This window comes from Pseudopipra pipra, chromosome 1 (assembly GCF_036250125.1).
Source record: "Pseudopipra pipra isolate bDixPip1 chromosome 1, bDixPip1.hap1, whole genome shotgun sequence".
NCBI lineage: Eukaryota > Metazoa > Chordata > Aves > Passeriformes > Pipridae > Pseudopipra > Pseudopipra pipra.
Window position 1 is genome coordinate 121,763,600 of NC_087549.1, and position 24,275 is coordinate 121,787,874.

The following is a 24,275-nucleotide window of genomic DNA, read 5'->3' on the forward strand; positions in this document are numbered from 1 at the left end:
TAGCCAGAAAACATGCTCCAGAGCCAATCGCTGCCAGGCTTTCTCTTTTCTTGTCCCTAAACTTGCACTAAGCTGTTTGATACAGTTTGACTTGCTTAAAACCATGGTCAAGCACAGTGGGCAGGAGCAGTGAAGGCATGGCATCTATAGTGGCTGTGTTCCCATCATGCAGATGTCAAGTTAGTGTGTATGTAAGACAGTGCTGAAGGTGAGATGTCCTCTGCCTTCTCTGCATACTGCTCTTAAGAACGGAGTTCTTTCGTGGGCTGGGGATACTTTTTCAATCCTCGGTTTCATTTTCTTTATCCTGGCAAGAAGTGTATGTAGCAGAAGATGACCCTCATTCTAATTGTCTCAGAATGACTGAAAAACAGCAGAACTGCAGCTCTCTATATGATTACCCTCAGAGGAGAGTGAAAAGGGAAACAGATGTTCGTAATTGAGATTTTGAAAGAAAGCTCTTGGAGTGTTTGGATGGGTGGGGGAAACCACAGAAATAACAATGTTCCAACTTCTGTATAAATGTAAAATAGTAAACACAGTTTACAATCTGGAAATGTAGAGTGTGGCTTTCGGACTGATGGGGGCTGTAATTCCTGTCAGCTGAGGCGTCCCTTCGAAGTTTCATCTGCAGTTATGTGTTTTGCAGAAGAACAGGTTCCTTCAAAGGCTGAAGTGCCAAGACAAGAGAGCGAGGAGGATGTTAGCACTGATTCAGGTAATTAAAACTTTTCCTCTCTATTTTGTTTATGCTCTTTATTTTTACCTTTATTTTCTTGTCTCTTCCATTTGGTGTTTTAAAATAATGTTTTTATAGCTCTGTAAAGCTGTCTTTTTACCCGAGTATGTGATGGCAGCAAAACTGCTTAGCACCACTTAGGATGCATGAAAACCACTTGAGAAGGATTTATAAAGTAAGCCAATTTATACAAGGTATTCCTTCCTGAATTACTTTGTAATGACTCAATTAGCTTTCATTTCTGCACAAAGGAGATTTAGTTGCATAAATTAGCTTATCATCATTGAGGAAGTGTCACTGCTAAAGGACAGTTTATAGATACAACATGCAGTTGCTGTCAAACCTATAAGAATGTAATATAGACATCTGTGTATACTTTGTGCTTGAGCAGAACAGACTTCTGCCATTCAGAGACTAACAGGGGACAACAAGTTGCCCAAGGGACTGGCAATGTAGACGTCTCTGAAAAGGTCAACTTGACACAGGCTCTGACAATCGACCCAAAGCTCTGTCTTCTTTGATAAAAATCAGATAAACTTAAGACCACTAATTGATCTGCAGCCTGTTTAAATGTTGGCCATGCATATCTTCATTGCATATGATTACCACAGAAAGCAAATGAATTGGGTAAGAAATGCCAGAGTCCAGTGACAGCAGCATGAAAATTGGAAAAGGACAGAAATGCCCAGAAAGGCTGTGAAGGATATTCTCTCAGCTTTAGCTTGGCAAACTGCCCTTGTGCTAATTATCTCTGGGACTGGAAAAATAACTGCATACACCATGTAAAGTCATATGGCCAGACAAGTTTTCTTGACAGAAAGGTATTTCCAGTTATGCTTAAAAACAAGATATATTTGTGTTTCAAGGGTGCAGACCTTTAGATAAACTACTGGTGATTTGACACAGCAAGTAGTGAAGACTGCTCCTTATCAGACCTTACACCTTTTTGAGATCTGCTGCATTGTAACTGTGACCTGCACTGACATGCAATCTGGCTCTCCTTCCCCCATCGTACATAATACACATAATTCTTTCAGGGCTGTCAAGGAAGGGGTGGGCAAGAAGAGTTCCTTTAGGAAGTAGCTCTGCAGTGCTCTTCCTGTTGCAACATGTGGAGAGGAAACAGAGGCCTGATTTCCTGACCCACACAGGAAAGCAGGAACAGGTTGCTGTGAGGAGTTTTGGGTTACTTTTCTTGGAAAGGAAACAAGAGCCAAGTCATCAGATGCTGTTAGCATTGTGCTCTGCTAAAAACATGTGTAAAACAACATGACTCATTACAGCCTTAATATTTAGTACTCATTTAGACATTACTGTAATTATAAGAGTGTGTTGTCATAATGGAGCATGGGGTCAATCCAATTATAAAGTTGCCAACAGCATTGGGTTTTTTCACTAATATATCTTCCTGAAGTTCTAATTGGTCATACTTTTAAGAAATCAAAACCTTAGCATCTAGAGTTTTGAAAAGTTTTAACTGCTATGAGAACAGCCCTATCAATTCTACTAGTGTTTGTGTAATGTCTTTGAAAATACTAGAGCAGTTCCCCTCCAGATATCAGATTCATTCCAAGCAATAACTTTCTCATCTGATCTTACATATTTCACTATTTAATAGTGGTAATTTTTTTGACTTTAGGGCTGAGTTGACATGAGTATTTCTGATGGCCATCACATCATAAGTATCTGACTTGACTCAAGATTATTTTGTGATTGTCCACGCAAACAGTGCATACATTCTTAAATTTAATTTATTGCCTAGCTTTACTAAACCTGAACTTCACAGAAAATATTCTGTAAATTGTCTGTGAGCTCAGGCTGATAAGTGCAAAAAAGGTTTCTTTTTTTCCTACTCTTTTCTTGTCCTAACATATCTCTGCTTCAATTAACTTGCAGACTTGAGTTCTTCTTATTCTGTCGGTCTCGATGCAGACTGTTGCTGCTGGATAGCTTTACATTAATTGCTAGTGACCTAATTATTTTAAAATACCAAAGCATTGAAGAGTTTCAATTATGGCTTGCTTGGTCTTTCTTGCTATGACTATCTACCCATTATCTTTCCCACAATCACTGTTTCAATAAGTGGCATGTTTTGTGCTGTATCAGTGTAAATATGTTGATTTTAGAGTAACTAAGGAGCAGTAAGAGAAAGATAATACTGAACAGTTTGAGCTAGATTAGAGTTTGAGTCCAAATAAATACACTATAATTATTTTTCCCTTATTTCCTAACTTTTCTGGCCTGTGGGATAAATGGCAAGTAAGGCATTTTTTGCAGTTTAGGACATCGTCAGAACAAACACCAGTGTTCTTTAACAGGGTTTGGCTTGTCTGGGCATTGAGACTGAACACCAAGAGTCACTTATGTAAGATACTCATTCTGGTAGCATTAATTTTGAACTTCACCTGTATCTCCATCTTTAAGCCTTCAGTATGGTAAATATTGAGCACATCATTAATAAAAGGGGATACAGTTTGTATTTTTCAAATATTGTTAAGTAATCTTCAAATCTGATGCTATTAACTTTTGAAGAATCTTATTAATGAGTTGAAGAACATGAGTCAGAATGGCCAGCTGTTTAATATACTAGGCAGTGGACCATGGTTGTGAAAGGAAAGCATACATATGTATTCCTTCATTCCGCAAGTGATGCATAGGCAAATAATACAACTACTAGCTCTAAATCACTACCATAGCAGGGTTTGCTAACTTAGATGCCATCAGTGTTGAAATGGAAATCAGACACAATCACATTTATTCTAATGTTTTAGGTAGTGCATTTTCATATTTTTTCATATTTTTTCTTCCCTATGTCTTTTGTGGTTTTTGGAATGTTATTGTAATTTTTTTCCCTTGAGTAATTCATGGGCATTCTTAAGTTTTAAACAGTAATATTTGTGGTGCATGCTTGAGTGATATATTTGTCAGATTTTTTTTTTACCTGAACTGTTCACCTTTCTTTCTTCAAGGATGTGTTCACAGATGCCAGCGTTTTTCAGTGAAATAAGCAGTCTGAGACTACTGTCAAAGAGACTGGCAGACATTGCCTTTTGATCTGTCAAACTCTGAAGTGTTTTCATCAATATATTGGACAAAAATATCTATTGTTGCTATTACTGTTACTGGAAAAACAGAGATGGCAGAAGAAAACCATGAGGAATTCTTTTTGGAAGAGTATTGGAAACTGTTGGATAGTAGTTAATCCAGATAGCTGTCCTAGAATAAAAGAAGTATTTTCTGAAGAAAAAAACTATCCAAAATCTTGCTTACCCATTTCTTGTCATTGCTAATCTTAAAAGCAATGGGTAGGTAAATACAAACTGCTTTCTGCCCTCTGCCACACACTTAACTTTTTTTTAATCATGTCTTATTCGTTTTGTGGCCTGAATGACCATAACTTTAAAATATGACAGACTTTAGTTTAGTGATTATGTCATCATAGTATTTTTAAGGCACGTGACATTTCATAGTATATGAGATTAGAGTGTGATTGTGACAGAGTAATACTGGAAAATCAATACCTTTTGAATTTGAACTCTAATGAGCACGTAAGTTCTTGATGCTAAATCCATCTGTTTTCAGGTATTATATGTATTTAAGAAGCTCCATATTATTTCATTACCATATAAATAACAAATTCCTTTACACAGGCCCCATGGTTTTGTTATATACCGTTCTTCAGAGGCAATAAAATGAAATTTGTCAGGGTCTTCTCAAACTGAAAGAGGGACTGAAGTAAGAAAGAATGGGCTTCTGTTTTGCAGAGGTTTTTGCAAGTTTTTTTTATTCTACCCTTGTGTTTGTGAGGCACTATGAATCATATTATGAAGCATTATTCACTTTAGATGTATAAAATCTGAAGTTACATTTACAGTTATCTTTTATGTGTGTGTAGTTGCTCTTACAGAATTTGGAGAAATTTGTGCTGGTGGGCATAAGAGGGGTTTTTAAATTTGAAATTAACACTTCTTGGAAGACCAGCATAGTTGTTTACAAACTTAAAACTCTTACTTTCTTTCCCTGTTTTTTGTTTCTGTGCTCCTGATATACTGGTATATGTTTGTCTGAAAAATGTGGCTTTCTGATTTAAATGACCTTAGTTTATATTGAATTCACAAATGAGGGCACAGAGTCCTGGTTAGTCTGTGGTCAACATTGTCATTGTTGCAATAAACTTATTTTAAAATGCATCTTTTCCAGTGTTGCCATGTTCTTAGTTGATTTGCTTTCCCACTTTAAGACTCAATTAAATGCTCATGATGAACATATAGGGAGAGATGTGTGTCCCCCACTGCAGTGTCTCTTCTGTTGCAACTCCCATTAGTGTTAACAGGAGTTACTTCAGGCACACAAAGGTAAGAACAGAGCTCAAAGTGGTAAAGGTCAGCATGAAAAGTCTTGATTTCTTTCAGTGCAGTTCTGAAGAAGTAAAAATCCTGATTAATGTATTTTAAACCAAATCAATAAACTAACTGCTCAAAGATTTGAAAGGTGGGATATACTGAAATAGCTCTTTTTGTTTATACTCACGTGGGCTTATGTTATCTTTTACAAGATAAGAGTTGGGAACTGTGATCAGTACGATATCAAAACATGAAGGAGAGATTCTGATTTAATATTTATCACAAATTAATTTTGCGCTAACCTGTGTTACTGTTATAAGTGTCTAATGCTAAATTGGTAAATAATGGAGTAAAAAAATAGGAAAGGCCAAAATTTGGAGAAGCAACACTTCAAAGCGATTCACTTCAAAGTGATTCTGCCTTCCTCTTGAAATGATAATGTCTAGGCATTTTAGAGTAACCAAATCATATTTCTGAGTGGTTGGGAGCTTTATATGTGTATCTAATTGCTGCTTTTGGGGTGAGGACAGAAGAATTCAGGCATTGGCAGCCAGAACACCCCCTAGTACTACATAGGAAGTCATAGCTCCTAATCACCAGTTATGGAAAATTAAATGGTGGGTAATTGGCATTGCAGCTTTAAATTCAAGGTTGTGAATATTTAGCCTTATGACAGTATTGCCATCCAAATAAAATAGCACAGAATGCAGACTGAAATGGAAAAATAGAAAACAAGCTCTTCTTGCTCATACAGAGTGTATTAAAGTTCAAATCTAAGTATTTGCCAAAATAGGAAAGAGCACAAGTTGAATACTGCTATTTTTTTTATAGCGTGACGCTTTCTATCACTTGATGCTTGATGTTTTAACAGGATTTTTTTGGTAATAAAGTGAACCAATCATGATTAAATTGTAAACTATAAATAATGGTGTAGAGTGCTAACGACATGCAAATGTAACTGGTATATGTTGGAATAACCAGCAAGCCTGCTGTTCAAGGATCATATAACAAAACTAAGATGACAGCCGTGATCCAGCCAGTTCAGTGATATTTATGTTATCAGAATTAGAAGATAGCTTTCCAGTGATGTAAATTATTAGTACATATACATTCTGTCTGGTTAGTGTATACATAATGTAACTGGTCATCTTAGTGGTATTGCTTACATTCTTTTTGCATTAACTCATCACACTCCATTCTCATGGAATTAAAAACAGGAAATAGTTTGCAGTGTAACAGAAGCACCCAGTGTATTTAACTGTGTGTGAGTGCTGTGTTTCAATAGATGTGCTCTGTATTGTAAATGTATGACAAAGCATTTATTACTGTGTTATTGCCGTATTACAGAGCAAAGAGTGCTAAATAATCAATCAGTTAATGGTCTGTATGGCAGCTTGAACACAGCACATCCATTGTGCTTATGCTGTTAGAAGGATGAGTTTACGACTGTAGTGTAGTTGCATGTTTAGCCAGAGCTTAATGTCCTAAACTGGAGCTGACACAAATATTTTTGAAATGCAACTTCAGCAACAGTTTCCAAGTTCTCTAATATTTCAGAAGGAACAATCAAGGATTATCTCAAAGGTTCTCAGAGAAGCTCTTTAATTTTGTTGGAAACAGGAGAGGAGGGGGAGCGTATCACAAAATACTTACTTTGGCTTCCTTTCACAGATTATTATTAATCATATTCTAAGAATTTCATCAGTTTCAAGTTGAGATACATATATGGCTTGCTAGAAATGTACGTGTGGAGGAAAACTAGATGCTTTAAGTTGCAGCTGGAAAATGCTTTGAAAACCTGTAGCTACATGTCTCTCAGTGATGCAACTTGCCAGTGAAGGGCTTGCACATTAAACTTGTTTTCTACTTGCTTTTGTGGTATGAAAGAGATGTTTCTAAAAAAAAAGGAAAAAGAAGTGTGTGTTAATGAATTGCATTGTACCATCTGGAGATTTGAAGTGTAACTTTAGTCCCTCAGTCTTTATCCTTTTCTAATTAGATGCTGTTTTCTTTGCAGATAGCGAAAATATCGATTATGCCAATTTCTACCTAGGTTTGTGGGACTGCACAGCAGATGTACCTGATGAGTTGACATTTAAACGAGGTGACGTTATCTACATTCTCAGCAAGGTATGAGGTGCTACTGGGGGCTACCTAGTTGTAAAAAGAGAGACATGGCAGAAGGACACATTCCCACAGTTCTATGGGGGGAAATTGGCACTCCCTTTCAGATCCTTTGTTTGCAACCAGATATTCACTGCAATTAATTATTTTGTCAAATGAACTATAACCACATTTAAAACATAGCCGTGTAACAGGAATTAACTTAAAAGCATGTTTATTTACTTGTTAAATCTTGGCTACCATTTGTTAACTGATTTAACAGGAGACAATGTGCTTTCTGCTTGCAAAAGTTAACCTTGTAGAATTTTAAGTTATCTTGTATGTTATGTTTTTTGTTTCCTGTTTTATATTCCTGACTCTGCTAATTCTGACTTTTTTGGGATCTTGCTACAGAAGATGTGTTTTTTTGAACTATGCTTTCATCTTTGTGTGTATATTGTAATTGTTCTGACAGCTCAGATTCCAAATTTGTTTGCTCTGACAGATTTGGGCAATTTTTAATTGCAAACTTTCCTGTTTGCAAAGCAAATGAGAAATATAATTCCTTTAATCCGAATTGATGCTAAGCATGAAATATAAGCATGAAGTATAAGCATGAAATTTTATTCTACATTAATGTTGGGTAATTTTCTTATTTTTCCTTAACCTCCCTAACAAAAACAAAACCTCTCCTAAAATATATATCTCGTGGTCTATTGAAGTCTACTTCTGAACAATTAATCAAAGGAAATTTCTGTTTCCCTCGTATTAGAAAAAAAGCTGAGCTTTTAAAGTTCTCACTGAAAAAAACCTGCCTTCAAAAATATATGTAGAATATAGATCTAATTGCCATTCAGGGTAATTAGTGCCAAAAATATTGTAGGTCATTTAAATATACAAGTAGGTGCATGAAAGCTAAAGACTTAGTTTGTCTTAGTTTCAAAGTTTTGTCACAATTGCTTTAAGTCTGCTGTGATACCTTTAAGTATGTTTCTGGATAATAAATGTGACAGCTTCTGTTTTAAATAAATTTAAGACTTATGGATAGAAGGATCTATAAAAATATGGAAGATATATTACTAATAGTAGTTTGACCGTGTATGTCTTTTGAGGTATTTCATCATCACTTAAGCTAATAACTGAATTGCATTACTAAAGGCTGAATAACGCTCTTGGATTGGGCAAACTTTCAAGCAGTTATTCAGCACTAAAGAATTGTACTAATTTAAAATAACGACCTCTTCCCTCTCTTCCTCACCCCAAAAAGCCCATGAGTGAATGGATTCCACTGCATGGGTTTGGCCTCTTTGTGGGTTGTGCTCTCTGGGTACAGTATGGGGACTGTAAAATCTTAATCTTCAGCTCGTAGGTGAAAAAAAATTGTTTGCTACTCCTTCCCCCCAAAAGTGAGAAATTTAATTTAAAAAATGGAGCAGAATAAAAAAACAGTAGCTTAAGCTGTCGTGTGTATATCAACTGACTTGTTGCCGTGCCATGATTAATTCGTAATCAGTCCTTGAAACAGGCTTGCTGCTGCTCCAGATATATAGATTCTCTCTCTCTGGGATTGATTTCTACTCCAAAATATAGCCCAGAAAATTTGGCCCTGTTTCGCTTAAAGATTGTTACAGCTTTTTTGGAAAAAATGAGTGTTGGCCGCTACTGTCAGCTGAGAATTTAGGGTCCTTGGAGGGCAAAGTGCCAGAGAATTATCCATCTTAACCTTCCACTTGATTCAGTTTCAAGGTCTGATCATTTATGAGCTCTTTGTTTGGTAAGTGAAAATATAACCAAAGAAAAAGTGAGCCTAGCCATCCTGAAGTGGGTCAACACTTTCCTTTAAAAATATTTCCTAATCCACTACATTAATACTTGGATTTTGTGGCAGTCGGCAGGCATCCTAGGCAATTCTTTTATTTTTTACACCATCTAGTGGTTGAAAATGAGAGATGCAGGTACTGACAGAGGGTTATGTGTATGGATCCAAAATGGTGTCATAAATTCAGCTTCAGCTGAACCTAGCTATGGCTTTATTGCCTTTCTATCATATGTCAGCCAGGTATGAACATTGCTCTTGAAAATCACTTTTTGCTGATAAGGAAGTAAGTACAGGTATAGTAGTGTTATAGTAGGAAGGGTGAAGCATTAACAAAATATCGAGCATATTTGTGCAACATGCAATAGTTCTTTGTTTTACAGTGAAATATAAATGGTGTAGGCTGCTCTGATGAATGTGGTAAGATAGATATTCATCTCTCCCAGAAACAGTTATGCCAAAGCAATATATTTTTACTAGCTTTTCACATACCTTTACAGAAATTAGAGGAAAAATGACTATTTTGTTTCCAAGAAGAGAGATCATTATTACAACAGAAATAATTATGAATTGGTTTAGCAAATTGGGCGCTTATAGAATCTAAATAAAGGAAGAGGAGCAATATGCTACCCGTAAGTTTCTAGGTAAACGCCTTTTAGAAAAATGAGCCTGGTTTCAATTTGGCAGCGTTTGCTTCTTAAAATAGCTAGGCATTATGCAAAGACAAGTCCCTCATAATTTGCTTTAAACTGAGCATCAAAATTCAATGTTAGTTCAATGAGCATGAGCTCATATTCTGACAACAGAGATACCTGTGCCCGACTAGTATAATTACCGTAGAAAAGCATGTTTTTCTTGTTTTAAAGGTGCATTCAGAAACTACCTTTTTTTTTACAACCCCCCCCCCCCCAAACCAACAAAACCAAACAAACCCCCCCCCCCCAACTTCGGTCTAGGTTTTTCTACCTTTGACAGTTTCCCTCAAAAGCTGAGTTTTTAATCTGAGCAGAATTAACAGAACTATCTCAATACTACTGGTTAACTTTTCTTTATTTAAAAAAGTAGTTAACTTCTCAGATTAATTGATCAATGTATCTGTAGAGATATACTATTATTATTAATTTATAGTATTCTTGAATATTCAAGTGTCTTTTATCACTTATGCTACAAATGATGTGAACTTTCAGAAAACTATATACCCCTATTCTATTATGCAGTAAAAAAATATTTTATAGTTCTAATGATAAAGGGACTCTCTAATAACATTTTTTAGTTAATATTGACTATTAGAAATTAACACTTTGGAGTCATGTTTGCTAAAAGGATGATTGCTCTTAACTCCTGCTCAGTTATGGGCTTGCCTTTGCTTTCAAGCCCATGTGATAAATGGGAAAACAGACCATGATACAAAAATCATTTTTATAAATCTTCCATAGCTCTACTCAAGAAATCAATTTCCAGAAACAAAGATAACCGTGAATGGAGGTAGCTCGATTTTTTTTCCTAAGTTTCATATGCGCAATTTATGGAAGTGCAGCACTAGCAGTAATAGTTTGTTTGCTTTAGGTGTATGTTTTGTGTTGTGAAATTCCATAGTTACATTGGCCAAAAGAAAGTAATAATGAAAATTTACCTAGATGTTAGCAGGCACCTGCTTAGTAGAATTACAGACATTTCTTTACTTTAAAACTAATTTAACATCCATCTTATTTATATTTATATTTAAATAGCAGATAATTTTTAAATTCAAAAATTATATCTCAAACTGGAATTCTCCTTACCTGTTATTATTTCATTACATGCCAGTGCTGTTCAGTCTGATATTTATGAGTCATGGAAATCTCATCTGTGACTTAACCTTTTGCACTAGAATTTTTTATGAAAGTAGAGCATTAACTTGGTGTTTAGATTACCCTTTATTCAGAGATTGTAGGTTTCCAGCATGGCAGATTTTTGTTCTTTCAATACAATAAATGTCTGTTAAAATGCTCACATCTCAACCTGTATTTTTTACTTATTGAAAAGACAAACAAAGAATCTTCATAGCTCAGGTTACTGCTTATGAAATAAAGTGCAACTTAACAATGCAGCTGTTTTAGAATCACTGTGAGCATTTTGTACACTATCTGTATAATCTTAATAAAATGTATTTATTCAGTATTTTCTCAAAAAGATACCAAAGGCATACTAAAATCCTGAGTGTTTCTTTAGTCAGGCTGTTTTCTGGCTGAGCATACTGAGTATGTTTAAGAGTAATTTCTGTTTCCATGACCATACTGCCTATGACTCCCCTAGCAAATGGGGAGTACCAATAGAAGCAGATTTGCAAAGTGAAACACTAGTGCTTGAGGCCCCGGTGTCCACACTATGCTTTTTGAAAGCTGCTTGATGTCTGAAGAGGTCTAGCATGCTTTTGTGGAATGAGAACAAATTAGTGGTTAAAGTACATTCAGGTGTATCTTCCATTTTAATTTCATCTTAAATAAATGTAGTATGTGTGCTCTGCCAAGTTAGCCAATGTGGGGAAAATGGGAGCATTGGGATATTCACTTCAGTGGGATGCTTCTGATCAAAACTAAAATGCTACACCAAAGTTGTACATTACCCTTTTTCTGGCTTGTTTAGGTATATTCCTCATGGGAGGGGAGGTGAATAAATACATGTCTAAACACAAGATAAAAGTGAAGGCCTTTAGATAGAAGGTTAGTTAAGACTAATGCAAAGTGGCTCTAGGTCTGCTGGATTGCATACTGCTAATATTTAAGCCTTTACCTACCTGATTAGAAAAAAATTTGGCCTTGTGTCATCTAATGGAAAATAAAATGGCCTTTTTATTGTTCCAGGGTGTTTTCTGGGGACACTTTTGGTTCAGAATTCAGTCTGCTTACCTTGATTTATATTGGAAATCTTTAATTGGTGTCTATTTCATCTCATGTTATTGTGGGAAATAAAACCTAATAATGCAACCATACAATAAATCTGAGGTTTATATTTTTAAAGATGACCATTTTATTGCTGTCTTAAAACAACTCTACTACCTGTGAAGAAGTCTCATTCACTTATCTAAAGCATTTGTCATTCTCTGCTTTTTAGAGAAAATGCTGTTCTGTGCCAAAACTGCTCCCTGGTTGATAGTGTATCATTCAACAATTACACCAAAGGAAGTTCTAAAACTTTTTAGCTAGTATGAATCTCCTGGATGAATTAGAGATATTTTAAAATATTTTCTTGCCAAAATTGCCCCCCAGGATAGTCTTTGAAAAAAATTTATCTCTGCTTCCCACACATATTTAGCTTGACAGTAAAGGCTACTTATTTTAACCCCAAAGAAGGCTATAGATACGTTTTGCTTTTCAGTTTTAAGGTTTGCAGATACTGAGCCTGTAAGTGAATATTACTCACAGTGCCACTGGAAGAGGGAAGGAGAAAAATGTTGAATTCACCCACTTCAGTCGTGTTTTTTTTTAAAAAATACCACTGCATTGTTTTCTTCAAGGCATTGAAACACAATGATGATTTTCAGCAACTCTTTTTAAAAAACAAAACAAATAAAAAAACCCACTCCACAAACATGAAAAAACATACCATATGTATTTAAAAATGGGGACTAATTGCACAAGAACCAGATGTTCTCAACTTTTGCTGAAGTCAGTAGAAGTTAATATGGTGCAAAGCATCTGGAGAACCTAATTTAGGCAGATGATCTGTTCTAAAGGTAGAGACTGTATTGGAGATTTTCTCTTTTTGCATGTCAGAATTGTCTTCTATAGAGGACTAAAATCTTGGATTTAAAAGATATCTATAGAAAACAGGTAGTGTGTTTCTAAGTACCGTGTTTTCCCCAGTGCAAAAGCTTTTATGAGCAATGTCTCCTGGAGTCATGGGTACATACACATCAGTGCAGTGAAATTGGTGGGATGGGGACAAGGAGAAGTGCCTGCTCACAGTGTTCAGTTTAAAGCATTTAAAGAAACTGTAATCCCTGATGGGATTTTCCCCCTGCTATCAAAGCATGCTGTACAGAGAATGTTTTGCCAGCATGTTAAGTCATAACCTGTTCCTTGCTGCCCTGTGAAATTACTTCACTTTGGTTAATAAATTTCTGCGAGGAAAAAAATAAGGCACTCTAAGACAGTGGAAATACAGAAGTAGCTTAGAAAGCATTTGGTCATTTAGTAAGGTTGTTGTTTCATATTATTGGGCGTAATATATTCCATTGCCCTGGTGCTTGTCTTCCAGGGGTTGTTGTGGTCCCCTCCTCCCCCCAGCCCTGCTAACATTCCCCGGTATGGCAAATGTGCTCCCCGTCACATGGCAGAGTGTGGCCGCACACTTGTGCATTCTCCTCATTGCATGGTGGCTGGATCTGGCCCTGCCCCCTCTCCTATCCCTCTATTTGCCTTGGAGCAATTCATTTTGCAGTTATTGAATTTCTTTGGAGAGTTATTTTCATACAGCGAGCATCACAGCACCTCTGGATCTTGATAGCGTTTCTACATAAGGAGAAAGAAGCTTTGTGTTAGTAATTACCTAACATTGTCAGGAGCTGACTGCAGGCCTCTTTCCAGTGATAACAGAATAACCACATAATGTAGCTTTATAGCACATGATTAATAGAAAATAATTACACATCCTACAAAGGGATGCAATATTTCTTATAAATTGACTACAATGGTTTCCTGTAGATTAAAGGACTCTTCATTATTTTATCAGTCCTTCTGAAGTATAGTTGCTTGCCTATGTTAGCAGTTAAGAGCTGAATGCAGTGAGGGATACCAGATGGTAAACCCAGTGGTACCTGAGATCTGAAGCTGATGCTTGCAAAAGCACCGTGCTTCCCAACTTTTATTCTTATAAAAGTTCTAACTCCTGCATATTAATGCTTCCACATATTAACCATTATTTCCCACAAATGTGGGAAGACTGTAGACTTTTATTCTACACATCTTAACCAGCAATAATAGACATATGGACCTCACAACAGCAGTGTATTAATTAAATTGTATTGCTGTGAGGGAGTTTATAATTGATAACACTGATAGAAACAATACATCAATTTGCTTTTTATGTGTGACTTGAAGAAAGGACTAGGGGGCTGCTTATCTGCCTCACTAGTTAAGTACTCTTGTGGTACTGAGGACAGGAAGGAGTGGTTAGGAGTTTAAAGAGAAATGTCTGTACTTTAATCAGTTTAAAAGGGAGTGCTATCTAATCATTCTAAAACCTGAGATTAAAGTTTTATGTTCTTGGTAGCCAGGTATCTGCATTGTATTTTTGTTCAGACTTGTATAGACAGCAGATAGTTTAATTGGGATTCATGTTGCTCTTGAGACCCATGCAAAGAATAGTAATGTAAAGTAAAAGCTTCTGTATTGCAATATTGTCTGTATGGTATAATGGTTGGAGTGAATCCTTAAATTAGTTTACTAGTCTGTTAGATCAACATTCATTTCATCTTCTCACTTAGCTTCATGCTAGAGCAGTAAGTGGTGTATTAGTAAGTAGCAAAAACCAGAAAGTTTTCAGAACAGCAGCATGCTTTTAATTTTAATTTGAGGTATCTGAATTGTTTCTTTAAAAACAATTGTTTCTAAGTTCATGTAGTGTTGCTAAGTGGAACATTTTCAATGGGTAATGTAATCCACAGGCTTTTTCTGTGCCATTTGTCATATGCAGTTTAATGACTGCTTAACTGAGCCACTTCCCTCATTTCATGTATTGTTTGTTTTTTTGGCTGATGTCTAGCAAAACTTGCTTAATCACTCTTTTCAGTCACTTCGCGTATTCCAAGTAGCAGCTTAAAATCTTTTGTTGCTTTCTCTCGGAGAGATTTATTGCTGAGATTCCAGTAGTGTACGCGAGTGCTGCTCCTTTCAGCAATTTCCCACTGCAGTCTTGAAATCCAGTTTGTATATTTAAACAGTGTATTGTGAGATAAAGCATAGATTTTTAAACAGGCTGATCTGGAACATTATAAACCTCAGTGTCAGGGTATTGTTTCGCCTTTAAGGATTTGGGGTGTAATGTGAAGCCCCATGGGAAAGGTTAGGAGCAGTTCTTAACTTCTGTGGAGAGCAGTGTACACTGAAGATTAGATTCAGATAGATACCTCTAGACTTTCAAGACCAGACCCATCCCCAGCACTGATCTGCAGTGGAAGGGAGAAGAAGGTGGAATTATTTTTGCAGCTTTCTCGTTTGCATGTTCACATCATAAATGAAGGTGTTCCTGCTGCTTTTTATGTGTGTTTCCTTTAAATCACACTTGGTGCAGTATTTTATGGATAGCAGGATAGAATCATTTAAATCACCAATTCACTGTTAAGAGAAGGAGGAAGATGTTTAATTTAAGACTAGTGTTTAGCCTTCCACAATTAGCGTGCGTGTGCCTGCATGCAAGCATGTAAAAAAAATGGCAAAAAAAAAAAAGGCAGAAAAAAGCCAGGGCTCACATGAAGATGGGCCATCAGCAGGGCTTCAGTTAAAGCACAGGGAGAGCTGAGTACACTAAGCACCTCATAGGACCCCAGAGAACTCTTGACCAGGCAAAATATGCCAGCAGCAAATCATTATAGCTCAGGCTCTAATGAAACTCCATTAACCCTTAAGCTCCACTTGACTATTTATAACCAAAAAACTTTATCTACAGTCAAAATAATAGCTTTATCTCAGTAGGACCAGTAATTCAAAATCCTACAGCCTTTTATCTTCTCATCACAAGAACAGTGTAGCGGGAAACAGACGCTGCTTATCAGAGATATCTGTGTATTTTGTATTTTTCATGTTTGTTCCAAAGTAATTTCTGTCTTACGAATCATTCCGTTTTCAGTGGGGTCTCTGTTTTAATAATACTTCATTTGTAAGTCAATATATGTGTGTGTGCAATTTCAGCTGTTAAAATTTATTGAACCACTGTTAGGATTGATTTTAAAATATTTATCTCATAGGAAAAAATTAAATTTGGATACCACAATACTCTTACTTGGTATTGCTTTTGGAAGATATTATTTCTTTAAACTATTATAATTCATTTTGTTTCATATTTATCTCACTAAGCCTAAACAAATTTCAAACAAAAGTACATTAGTCATCTGTCAGGCATATGAGATCTGCCATAGAATTTCTGCAAGTCTAAAGCAATAGTAGACTTTGTCCATAGAAAGATTATGTATTAGATATGTAGTGTTCCCTTCACATTGAGCAAAGTAGTTTTTAAAATAAGTTGATTGTAAGTTTGAGTTTAGCCTTGTCATACTGAAAGAATCCCTGTTGATTCTTATATGTCAATGTTGTGGTATTAGATTTTGGTTACAAAGTTAAGGTTTTTGTATTTGTGATGAAGAGAGAATATTTTTAGTAGATGTTGGAGAAGTGTGGCCATAATTAAGAAATTTTCCTGAGTGTGCCTGGCCTTTTTAAAATTTAGCTTCTGCCTTTGCCTAACTCTGCATGTGAATGCCGATAACAAAAAGATATAATGTTTTAATTTTGAGTTAAAATGGTTATAGCTGTATATAAGACAAAGCATCCATAAGGAGTTGCATACAAAACTCTATTGCATTTATATCAGACTAAAGGTTAATACTGCATATTGTTTTCAATTAGGAGTACGATGAATATGGCTGGTGGGTAGGAGAAATGAAGGGAACCGTTGGCTTGGTGCCTAAAGCCTACATAATGGAGATGTATGATATTTGAGAGGCCTGGGTAAGTACATTTTAATCCAATCTTCTGTAATGGCTTCTATGTTCCCTTGTTCTCTGTTTCATAAGTATGTCTTTCCTGGAACCTTTGTAGGAGTCCTGTTAACATAAAGATTATGGCAAAATATATTGACGGTTCAATTAAAATAGTTTTTTTCTGGGATTCTATATGAAATATTAAACCACAGCGTACAAAGGATGATATATTTAATAACTATGTTCCTTTTGCAGATTTTTTTAAAATAAAATTGGTGCTGTTTCTAGTTAGTTTTGTTACTTTAGTAATATGTGTGTATCTCACTGTGCAGAAAACTGTGGAAAGGGGATAGATACTTGGACTCGGTTTGATATGCATGTTTGAGGTTTTTTGGTTAAAGATGAACTTTCAACTTCCCTCTCCCTAATCAGGAGAAATCTGCACTTGAAATAAAGAGTGGTGTGCAGCTGCAGTTTACAGACCCAGCCTCTGAAGGAAGATTCTGCTGTACACATTTTGTGGTTTCAGTGAATGTAGTCAGATCGTTGCCTTGTGTACATTAAACATTATAAACTGTAATTGATCATAATTCTAAGGAAATGTTCCTCTTAGTCACTTTTTATAGAATTGTAATGATAGGAAATGAAATAGATGGTAGTTAACATATGGGGCACAAGCAGCCATATAGTGCCTGTTGCTCCTTAACATGCTAGCAGTTTATGTATAGCCGTAGGTTTGTGTTCTTTTGTGGATTTTTCCTGTTCCTCAGATTTAGAAAAATTAAGCTGAACTTTGAGGGTAAACTATTACTCAGTTCATGCATGCATTAACCTTTTAATGCTCACTGTATATCTTGTGCAGTTTCACTGGAAAATCGAGGGAAATTTATGTGTAATATTGCAAGTCTTCAGGGTACTCTGTTTCCAAATGGTTTTTTATGTTAGGTTTTAGGCAATGATTTATTTTTCTCATACATTTAGTATTGTATTGTTAATTACTATTTTGTTGACACACAATGAAGACTTGATTCTTTTGCTGATGTAATAATTTGGCCTGTGTGGATACTCTTCTGACTTGCAGATGGAATTCTATGAAAATTTGTGAAAATATATTCAACCTCGTGATTTTTGCTAAGTCAACATGAGCTAAATTGCAGGTAAAACATATTTTTGTCCATGATAGAGTGGAATATTTTATCTGTACCTTACAGATACTTCTGCAGAGTCAAATCTGGATACCGTGGAATTCTGATACAAGTTGCGCAACAAATCTTCAATGCTACGTGGATTAGTACCTGCAGTTTCGCTGTCAAATCCGGAATGTTGTGGCTGAAAACATCGGTTGAAACAAAAGCTACGCTAAAATACTACCACTTATGGACAAGGGGTTGGGCAAGTCAGAGTTAATACTTTAAATACTTTTGTTTTGGAGCCGTGCTTTGCCATTAGCATGCAAGATCAACTTTTTTGAAGCTTTCCACACAGTTGATTTGTGAGACCCTTAATCTGCCAAGGAGGCTGATCAGGCCAATGTGCGAGTTGCTGAGCCTGTGCAGGTCCCTGTGTAGTTGCTTGTGCTGTTTACGCTTCAGGCGGACCCTGGGAACAGTGTGGGTTAAAAGGTAATGTTAGCCTGAACTCAGAATTTGGATCCTTTCAGTAAACTGAGATGTTATGCTTTGTGTTAGGTAATGTATGGTCCTTGCTGGTACACTGGATTCTAATAGACGTCAAACGGGGTACGGAGTTTTGTTTCAATTTTTTAAAAAGAGATAGTCATTGAAATGGATTCTGTGCGTTATCAGCAAAGCATTAAAATGATAGATTATAGTCTTCAGATCTTTTACTACTTTAATTTGTCAAGCGTACCGGTGGATTGTGTACAGAATGTGAAGCGTTAATAGCAGGGCTGGAAACGCTCCTTCTCCCTTGTTAACATGGCAGCGCCATAAATCTGCCCACCGAAATGGCTTTTTATTAATTGCGTGATTCCGAATCCCTCCACCATCACCACCTACTTTTTTTTGGAGTAAACCCCGTCCCCCCCTCCCCCCGTATCCTTGAGACCGAGCTCCTACGGCCGAGACTCGATTCAGCGCGGTGCCGGCGCGGGGGTGCCGGTGCCGAGCGGGGGCGGCCCCGGGCCGGGCCCTGCGCTGCGCGGCTGCGGCGCTGGGTGGCAGCAAATTTTCATGGGACGGGAGGAGGCGGAGGCGGATCCCGATCCTGTCCCTGTCCCCTTCCCCCTTCGTGCTGTCCCGCGCCGCTTCTGCCTTTTTTCCAGGAGAGGGAGTCCTTACCCAAGCGATGAGGGGCAGGGCTGCCCAGAGCGGCCTCTCCTGGGTGGTGGCAACCAAAGAAATCAAGTGGCTTTTGTCTGTAGTTCTGCTTTAGGGCTTCCCCCTCTTGGTACTTGGGGGAAGGGGGGAGGGGAAGTAAACAAACTGCCTTAACATTTAAAACATAAAAGATATCTGAAACTCACTGGAAATGTCTCGGAATAACGTCTCGAACGAATGGTTTACTTTAAATCGGTGCAAATAACATAACCTTTTTTGGATAAGAAAATCTCTGTTAATACAACTTAAACAAAACCCGGAGGTAGAAAATGCCAATCATATTATTTTCTTTGTTTGCTTAGGTTGCGCTTGCCTTTCCATGAGCAGTGAGAGAGTGAATTTTATAAAAGGTGATTGTAACTCATATATTGTACAGTGTTTTACTTGATTATTTGCTCTGTTCTGGATTTGTACGATCCTGCCATTAGATCTTATAATAATGTTCTACTCTGCAAATTTTTAAGGTTCAAATAAAGTTTAATTGTTTGCAAACTGTTATGATGCTAATAATTCAACAGCCTGCTGTGTTACTAATGAAATTACTTTGTTATGATTAATTTGGAAAATAGTGTGTTGATTGTAGTAATTAAGCACAACAAGGTGAAGTAAATGATTCTAATGCCATCTGGCCTCCAGACTGAATGAAGAAATGAAATGGGGCTGTCATTTGAATTTATTCAGAGAAGTAAGGGTAATACAAATGCTTTCCATAGCAGAAGCACCCGGATATAACCGTGCCACTCTTTAGTATTTTTTCATGTACTTCTATAAATGGATAACTGGTTCACATATTTTTCCAGCATCTTGTTAGGATATACCTGTTTTTGCATACTTTCAGAAATTGCACATACTGATGGCAGTGTATGCACCGGTTCTTCCATCAGGGAGATGTATGGATAAGATTTAGAGACGTTACATGCCTTGGCTTACCTTTTGGTCCTCTATTAATGCAAAAAACTTTCTGTGACTGGAATTAAGCTGAAAGTGAATGCTAATTAAGATCCCATTCTATATTCAAAGCCAAATGCATAAACGTCTTTCTTTTTTGGCTGTGCAACCTGAATATGACACAGTATTAGAAGGAGCGTAAAGAATAACCCTTTAAAACATGATACAAAGACTGTTGAAACTGAGAAACTATTGAATTTGCTTGCTTCTGCATCGGGATCCTAGACCAGTAACTCAAAAACAGGCAATACAAGTTGAAAGTGCCTGTTGCTGAATGCTCTTTATCCTCTTTCTGAAAGAGATGCAATTATTTCCGTAAGCCAAACTAAACAAAAGAATGGCACTGACTTCTCTAAGCCAAATGATAGAAATCCATTTTTCTGTCTCCGGTAAAGCAAAATGGAGTTGTGGGTATAGGTCAGAGTCCTGGCTTGATAAAGTTCAGTGGGACCTGTAGGAAAGGTGTAAAATATTAAAATGTGATGAAAGTACCCAGGTAGATGACAGTGGTATGCTCTTCAACTGCATAAGCCTTTTGATGTTCCTCTCATTTCTCTCCCTCAAGTTGATGAAAAATTTATTAGTGTGTAACTGTGGAAATAAGCATATGCATGGAAACCTTATAAACAACTTTCCACTTTACATAGCACAAAGTACTGATAAACTCTGTAAGACCTTCACTTACCAGGGTTTCTCTGAAGCTGACGTTTCTCAGAGAAGCGTCTGCCTAATTCCATCTTTATTTAAAAAAAAATGACACTGAGCTCAGCAAAGAATGCTCTGTCAAATCTCTGCTTTAGAGTTCATTTCCTGCCCAGCATCCAGTGTCTTACTGTGAGGGACCAGGACCAACCAACTTCACACTAGGAACTTAAAATCATGGATTCAAGCATGGGTGTAAGCAAAGGTATTTCATGCTTCTGTGATTTGACTGGTCTTTCCTCGTTACAGGAAGAAGTAAAAAGGGCTGAGGTGGTGGCAGGTTGTGCAGATCAAAGGGATGCAGCTTTTCTTATCCAACTGTCTTGTGCCAAGGAATATATATATTTTCCCTTTAAATTGTAAAGCAGGTCAGGCAGTGATAAGCCATGAATTGTTATATCATTATATATAATCTTTTACAAATTTGTTTAGGAGTGCTTTTGTAATGGGATCTAGACAATTCTGTTTCTGCTGTATGGAATTTTCCTTAGTCCAAACTCCCACAAAGAGAAATTCATAGGGAGCTGAGTTCAAAGCAAAGTAGAGACAGAACCTCTGCACCTGAAAGCTATGCCAACATGAGTCAAATTTAAAACTGAAAACGTCAGTTTGTTCCCAGCCTTTTGGGAGGAACGAATCTTGTAATTAACAGGAAAAGCTTAAAAATCCAAGGTGTCATCTTGTAGCAGCATGTGGGAGAATAAAGTACAACAGTGCAGGCAGTCTGAGAAGAAGAGCTACTGGTAGATGAAGAGGCAGATAGTTTCAAATGCCACTAAAAACCAATCTATCTCTATTAATTTTCTGCTGTAGCAAACTGATGTGTTGGAGCTTTTATTCTAAAGTATCCTCACTGGCTCAGAACCCATAGAACAAACTTCCTTTCACCCTCTATTGTAAAGCAAGTGCTACTCCATAAAGATATTTGATGGCTAATGAGCATTTTACAGCAAGACTTTAAAGTTTATACTGTGAGATGAAAAAAAAATCCACATTCAGTTACAGTGGGAGGATTTATGTTGGCAGAAGAGAATTACCAGTTTGGCCACTTCCAGTCTGCCGTAATTGCTTGCATATTTGTAAATAGTGCTTTGGGATTTTTAGCGGCCACAGGCAATCAGGATTTTAGCTTTACACCTCATGGTACAAGACAGGTATGTAGCACCACAGAACTGACCCCCGTGCAGAACTGCCTGGTTTAAAGGAAAAAAAGTGTTGCACAGGATCATTATCAATCTTTCAAATGCCAGCAGCATGGACATGTGCCTTGGCAGTCTCCCACCCAAGAGCTGACGTGGCCCAATGCTGCTTTTTAATAGTCAAATCTAATGGGGTCAGCATGGCAGAGCACAGACAGTCTGACAGGCATGGGCAACTCAGTTTATTCATTGATGGTCTTCAGCCTCTGAGACTTCTGAGTTCTGTTTGGAAGGGAAAAGATGAAATCTGTAAACAGTCACATGGCATCAGGAAAGCAGAGGGACCTTCTTCCTTTTCTGTCTCGCCTCCGAGAGGACTGCCATTCTTTCCTTATATTTAAATTAACAGCAGTCAGGCATGAATGCACATGTATGTGTAGGAAGGAGTGGGGTTTATTATATCGTCACTTACAATCATGTTTTGATGTTGGTTTCTCCTTTCTGAAAGGTGTTTATGTCGGCATGCTCATAATGGCCACACTACCATTACTATAGAAAAAAGGTATTTCTAGCTTTTAAAAACAGTTATTTCTAGTTGTTGGAAGGCTCTAGTCTAATAACTCCTGTTGTCCTACATTTCCCACCATCTTAGTGCATTGTGTCAGCTGTCTCTTATCAAAATCTCTGTATCTTGTGACAGTAATTTTTGTTTGCCTGCACCAATACAGTAAAATACTCCAGACTCCTGTTTTGCAACATCTTTTCCCCTTATTTTCAAGCTGATTTTGGACTTAGTTTTAAGGTATTAGACTGCAATGAAAGGGAGCAGGGTGGGTAATCTATGCATCTGGTATTCCATTACTTGACAAAAAAATAGGCAATCCACTTTAGCAATTGTGAGAACTGTTTTGGAAGGTCTATAAACTAACCATCTTCCTATCCATTAATTCGTTTCTGCTTCTGAGACTTACACAGTATACTTAACCACTTCTAGATTGAGATTACCTATTCAGCTACTCACTGTCCTATGATAGCCACTCAAGGTCACCTATAGGTCATTATGCGCTTGTGACCAGAGTTCCACCCTCTAATGTACCTAGTACTGCTTTAAAGGCAGCGGTTGGGAAACAAACGTCTTCTCTCCCGGTCTTTGTAAATTTTCAGGTGAATGAAAGTTCAAGATGCAGAGGCATCATCCAGAATAATCTCTCTCACTAAGCCATGTTTATGACTTGCACTTCTGTGAATACTCTGTCTCTGCTTTAGTCTTTCATTCATTTACTAGTACAAAATTATGAAGAGGAGAATATGTACCTTGAGGTGTCTTCCTAAAACATCAGATTTTTACAGACTTGGGTCAAAGGAATGTTTCAGGTGGAGACTATGCAAATGCCCACTTGAGAGTGTGAACCTGAATCCATACCAGTGGTGGTCTGTGTCAGACTTAGGCAAGCAGAGAACAAAGCGCTACGTTGCTGAAAACTGAGCCTTACTGATCTATGTTTGATATTATCTTGGGCCTTTCAGCTGCAGCATTGCTTCTGAACATCTCTAATAAATTCAATGAGCTAGAAATTTATGCAGGTGTTTGTCCATCAGGTGTGGATCGGGGTTTTGAATTATAGCCTGATCTGACAGAATGGCATATTAAACCATGATGTGAAATGTTCCCATTTGCGTGTCCTCAGACAAGCTGATGATTCCAAGAAGCATACATGGACCACGAAGGGATTTCATCAAGCCCATTTCATTAAATGGTAATGATAATGTATTTCAGTGGAATTCTATTTTCTACATTCCGGTTGATGTTAAGGAGGCCTTCATGCAAAATACTCTTGCTTAGATGTCATAACATTTGAAACATGGGGAATATATGTTAGAATAATTCAGTCAAAAACTGACCAGGGTGACTCATAGGGATCATTGAACAGAGTACTGACCAGCTACTGAGAGCATATGTATTTCATTTGGTAAACAGTGTTTGATTATGAATGAATTGTGATAATTCAGACAATTATTTCAATAATTTTGTCTAGTTAACAGTAACAGTAGACATACTGTTTGCTAAATGTAATAACTGAAATTACAGTTGCTATTCAGACTACATTCATCATAATACTTATTAGTGTCTGCCCTTCCTATATCTGTGGGCTCTTGAATGTTCTGCTCATCCTAAGTGTTGTCATTTCTGCTGGTATTACAGAAAAAAATTGAAATGTAGGCAGTTGTCAATGACAGAAATGTCTTCTGTCTTTTCCACTTTCTGCTTCTTGAAAACAATCAGTTCTGCATGTACAGTCTGAAACAAGGGAATTTAGCCATGTGACTCCCCCTTTAACTCAGCGAAAGTTAGTAGGTAATTCTTAATTTGAGGGCACAGTATTAACTCCTCATTGACAAGAGTAAGCATTAGTCACATAGTTCCCTTGGCTTCATTGCAAGTGCTCCTGAAACTTCTTACTCATGTG

At 37.1% G+C, this 24,275-nt stretch overlaps 1 protein-coding gene across 2 annotated transcripts in view; it reads left to right on the forward strand.

The window, feature by feature from the left end:
* Window positions 1–19,510, forward strand: part of SKAP2 (src kinase associated phosphoprotein 2) — a 119,258-nt gene extending 99,748 nt beyond the window's left edge. The window contains exons 10-13 of one of the 2 annotated variants that reach the window (XM_064674488.1): window positions 650–718; window positions 7,100–7,212; window positions 16,606–16,707; window positions 17,891–19,510. In XM_064674488.1, coding sequence (XP_064530558.1) covers window positions 650–718; window positions 7,100–7,212; window positions 16,606–16,698 — 275 coding nt within the window. In that variant the 3' untranslated portion in view covers window positions 16,699–16,707; window positions 17,891–19,510. The remainder of the gene's footprint in view (window positions 1–649; window positions 719–7,099; window positions 7,213–16,605; window positions 16,708–17,890) is intronic. The other variant, XM_064674481.1, reaches the window with a different exon arrangement.
* The last annotated feature ends 4,765 nt before the right edge of the window (window positions 19,511–24,275 follow it).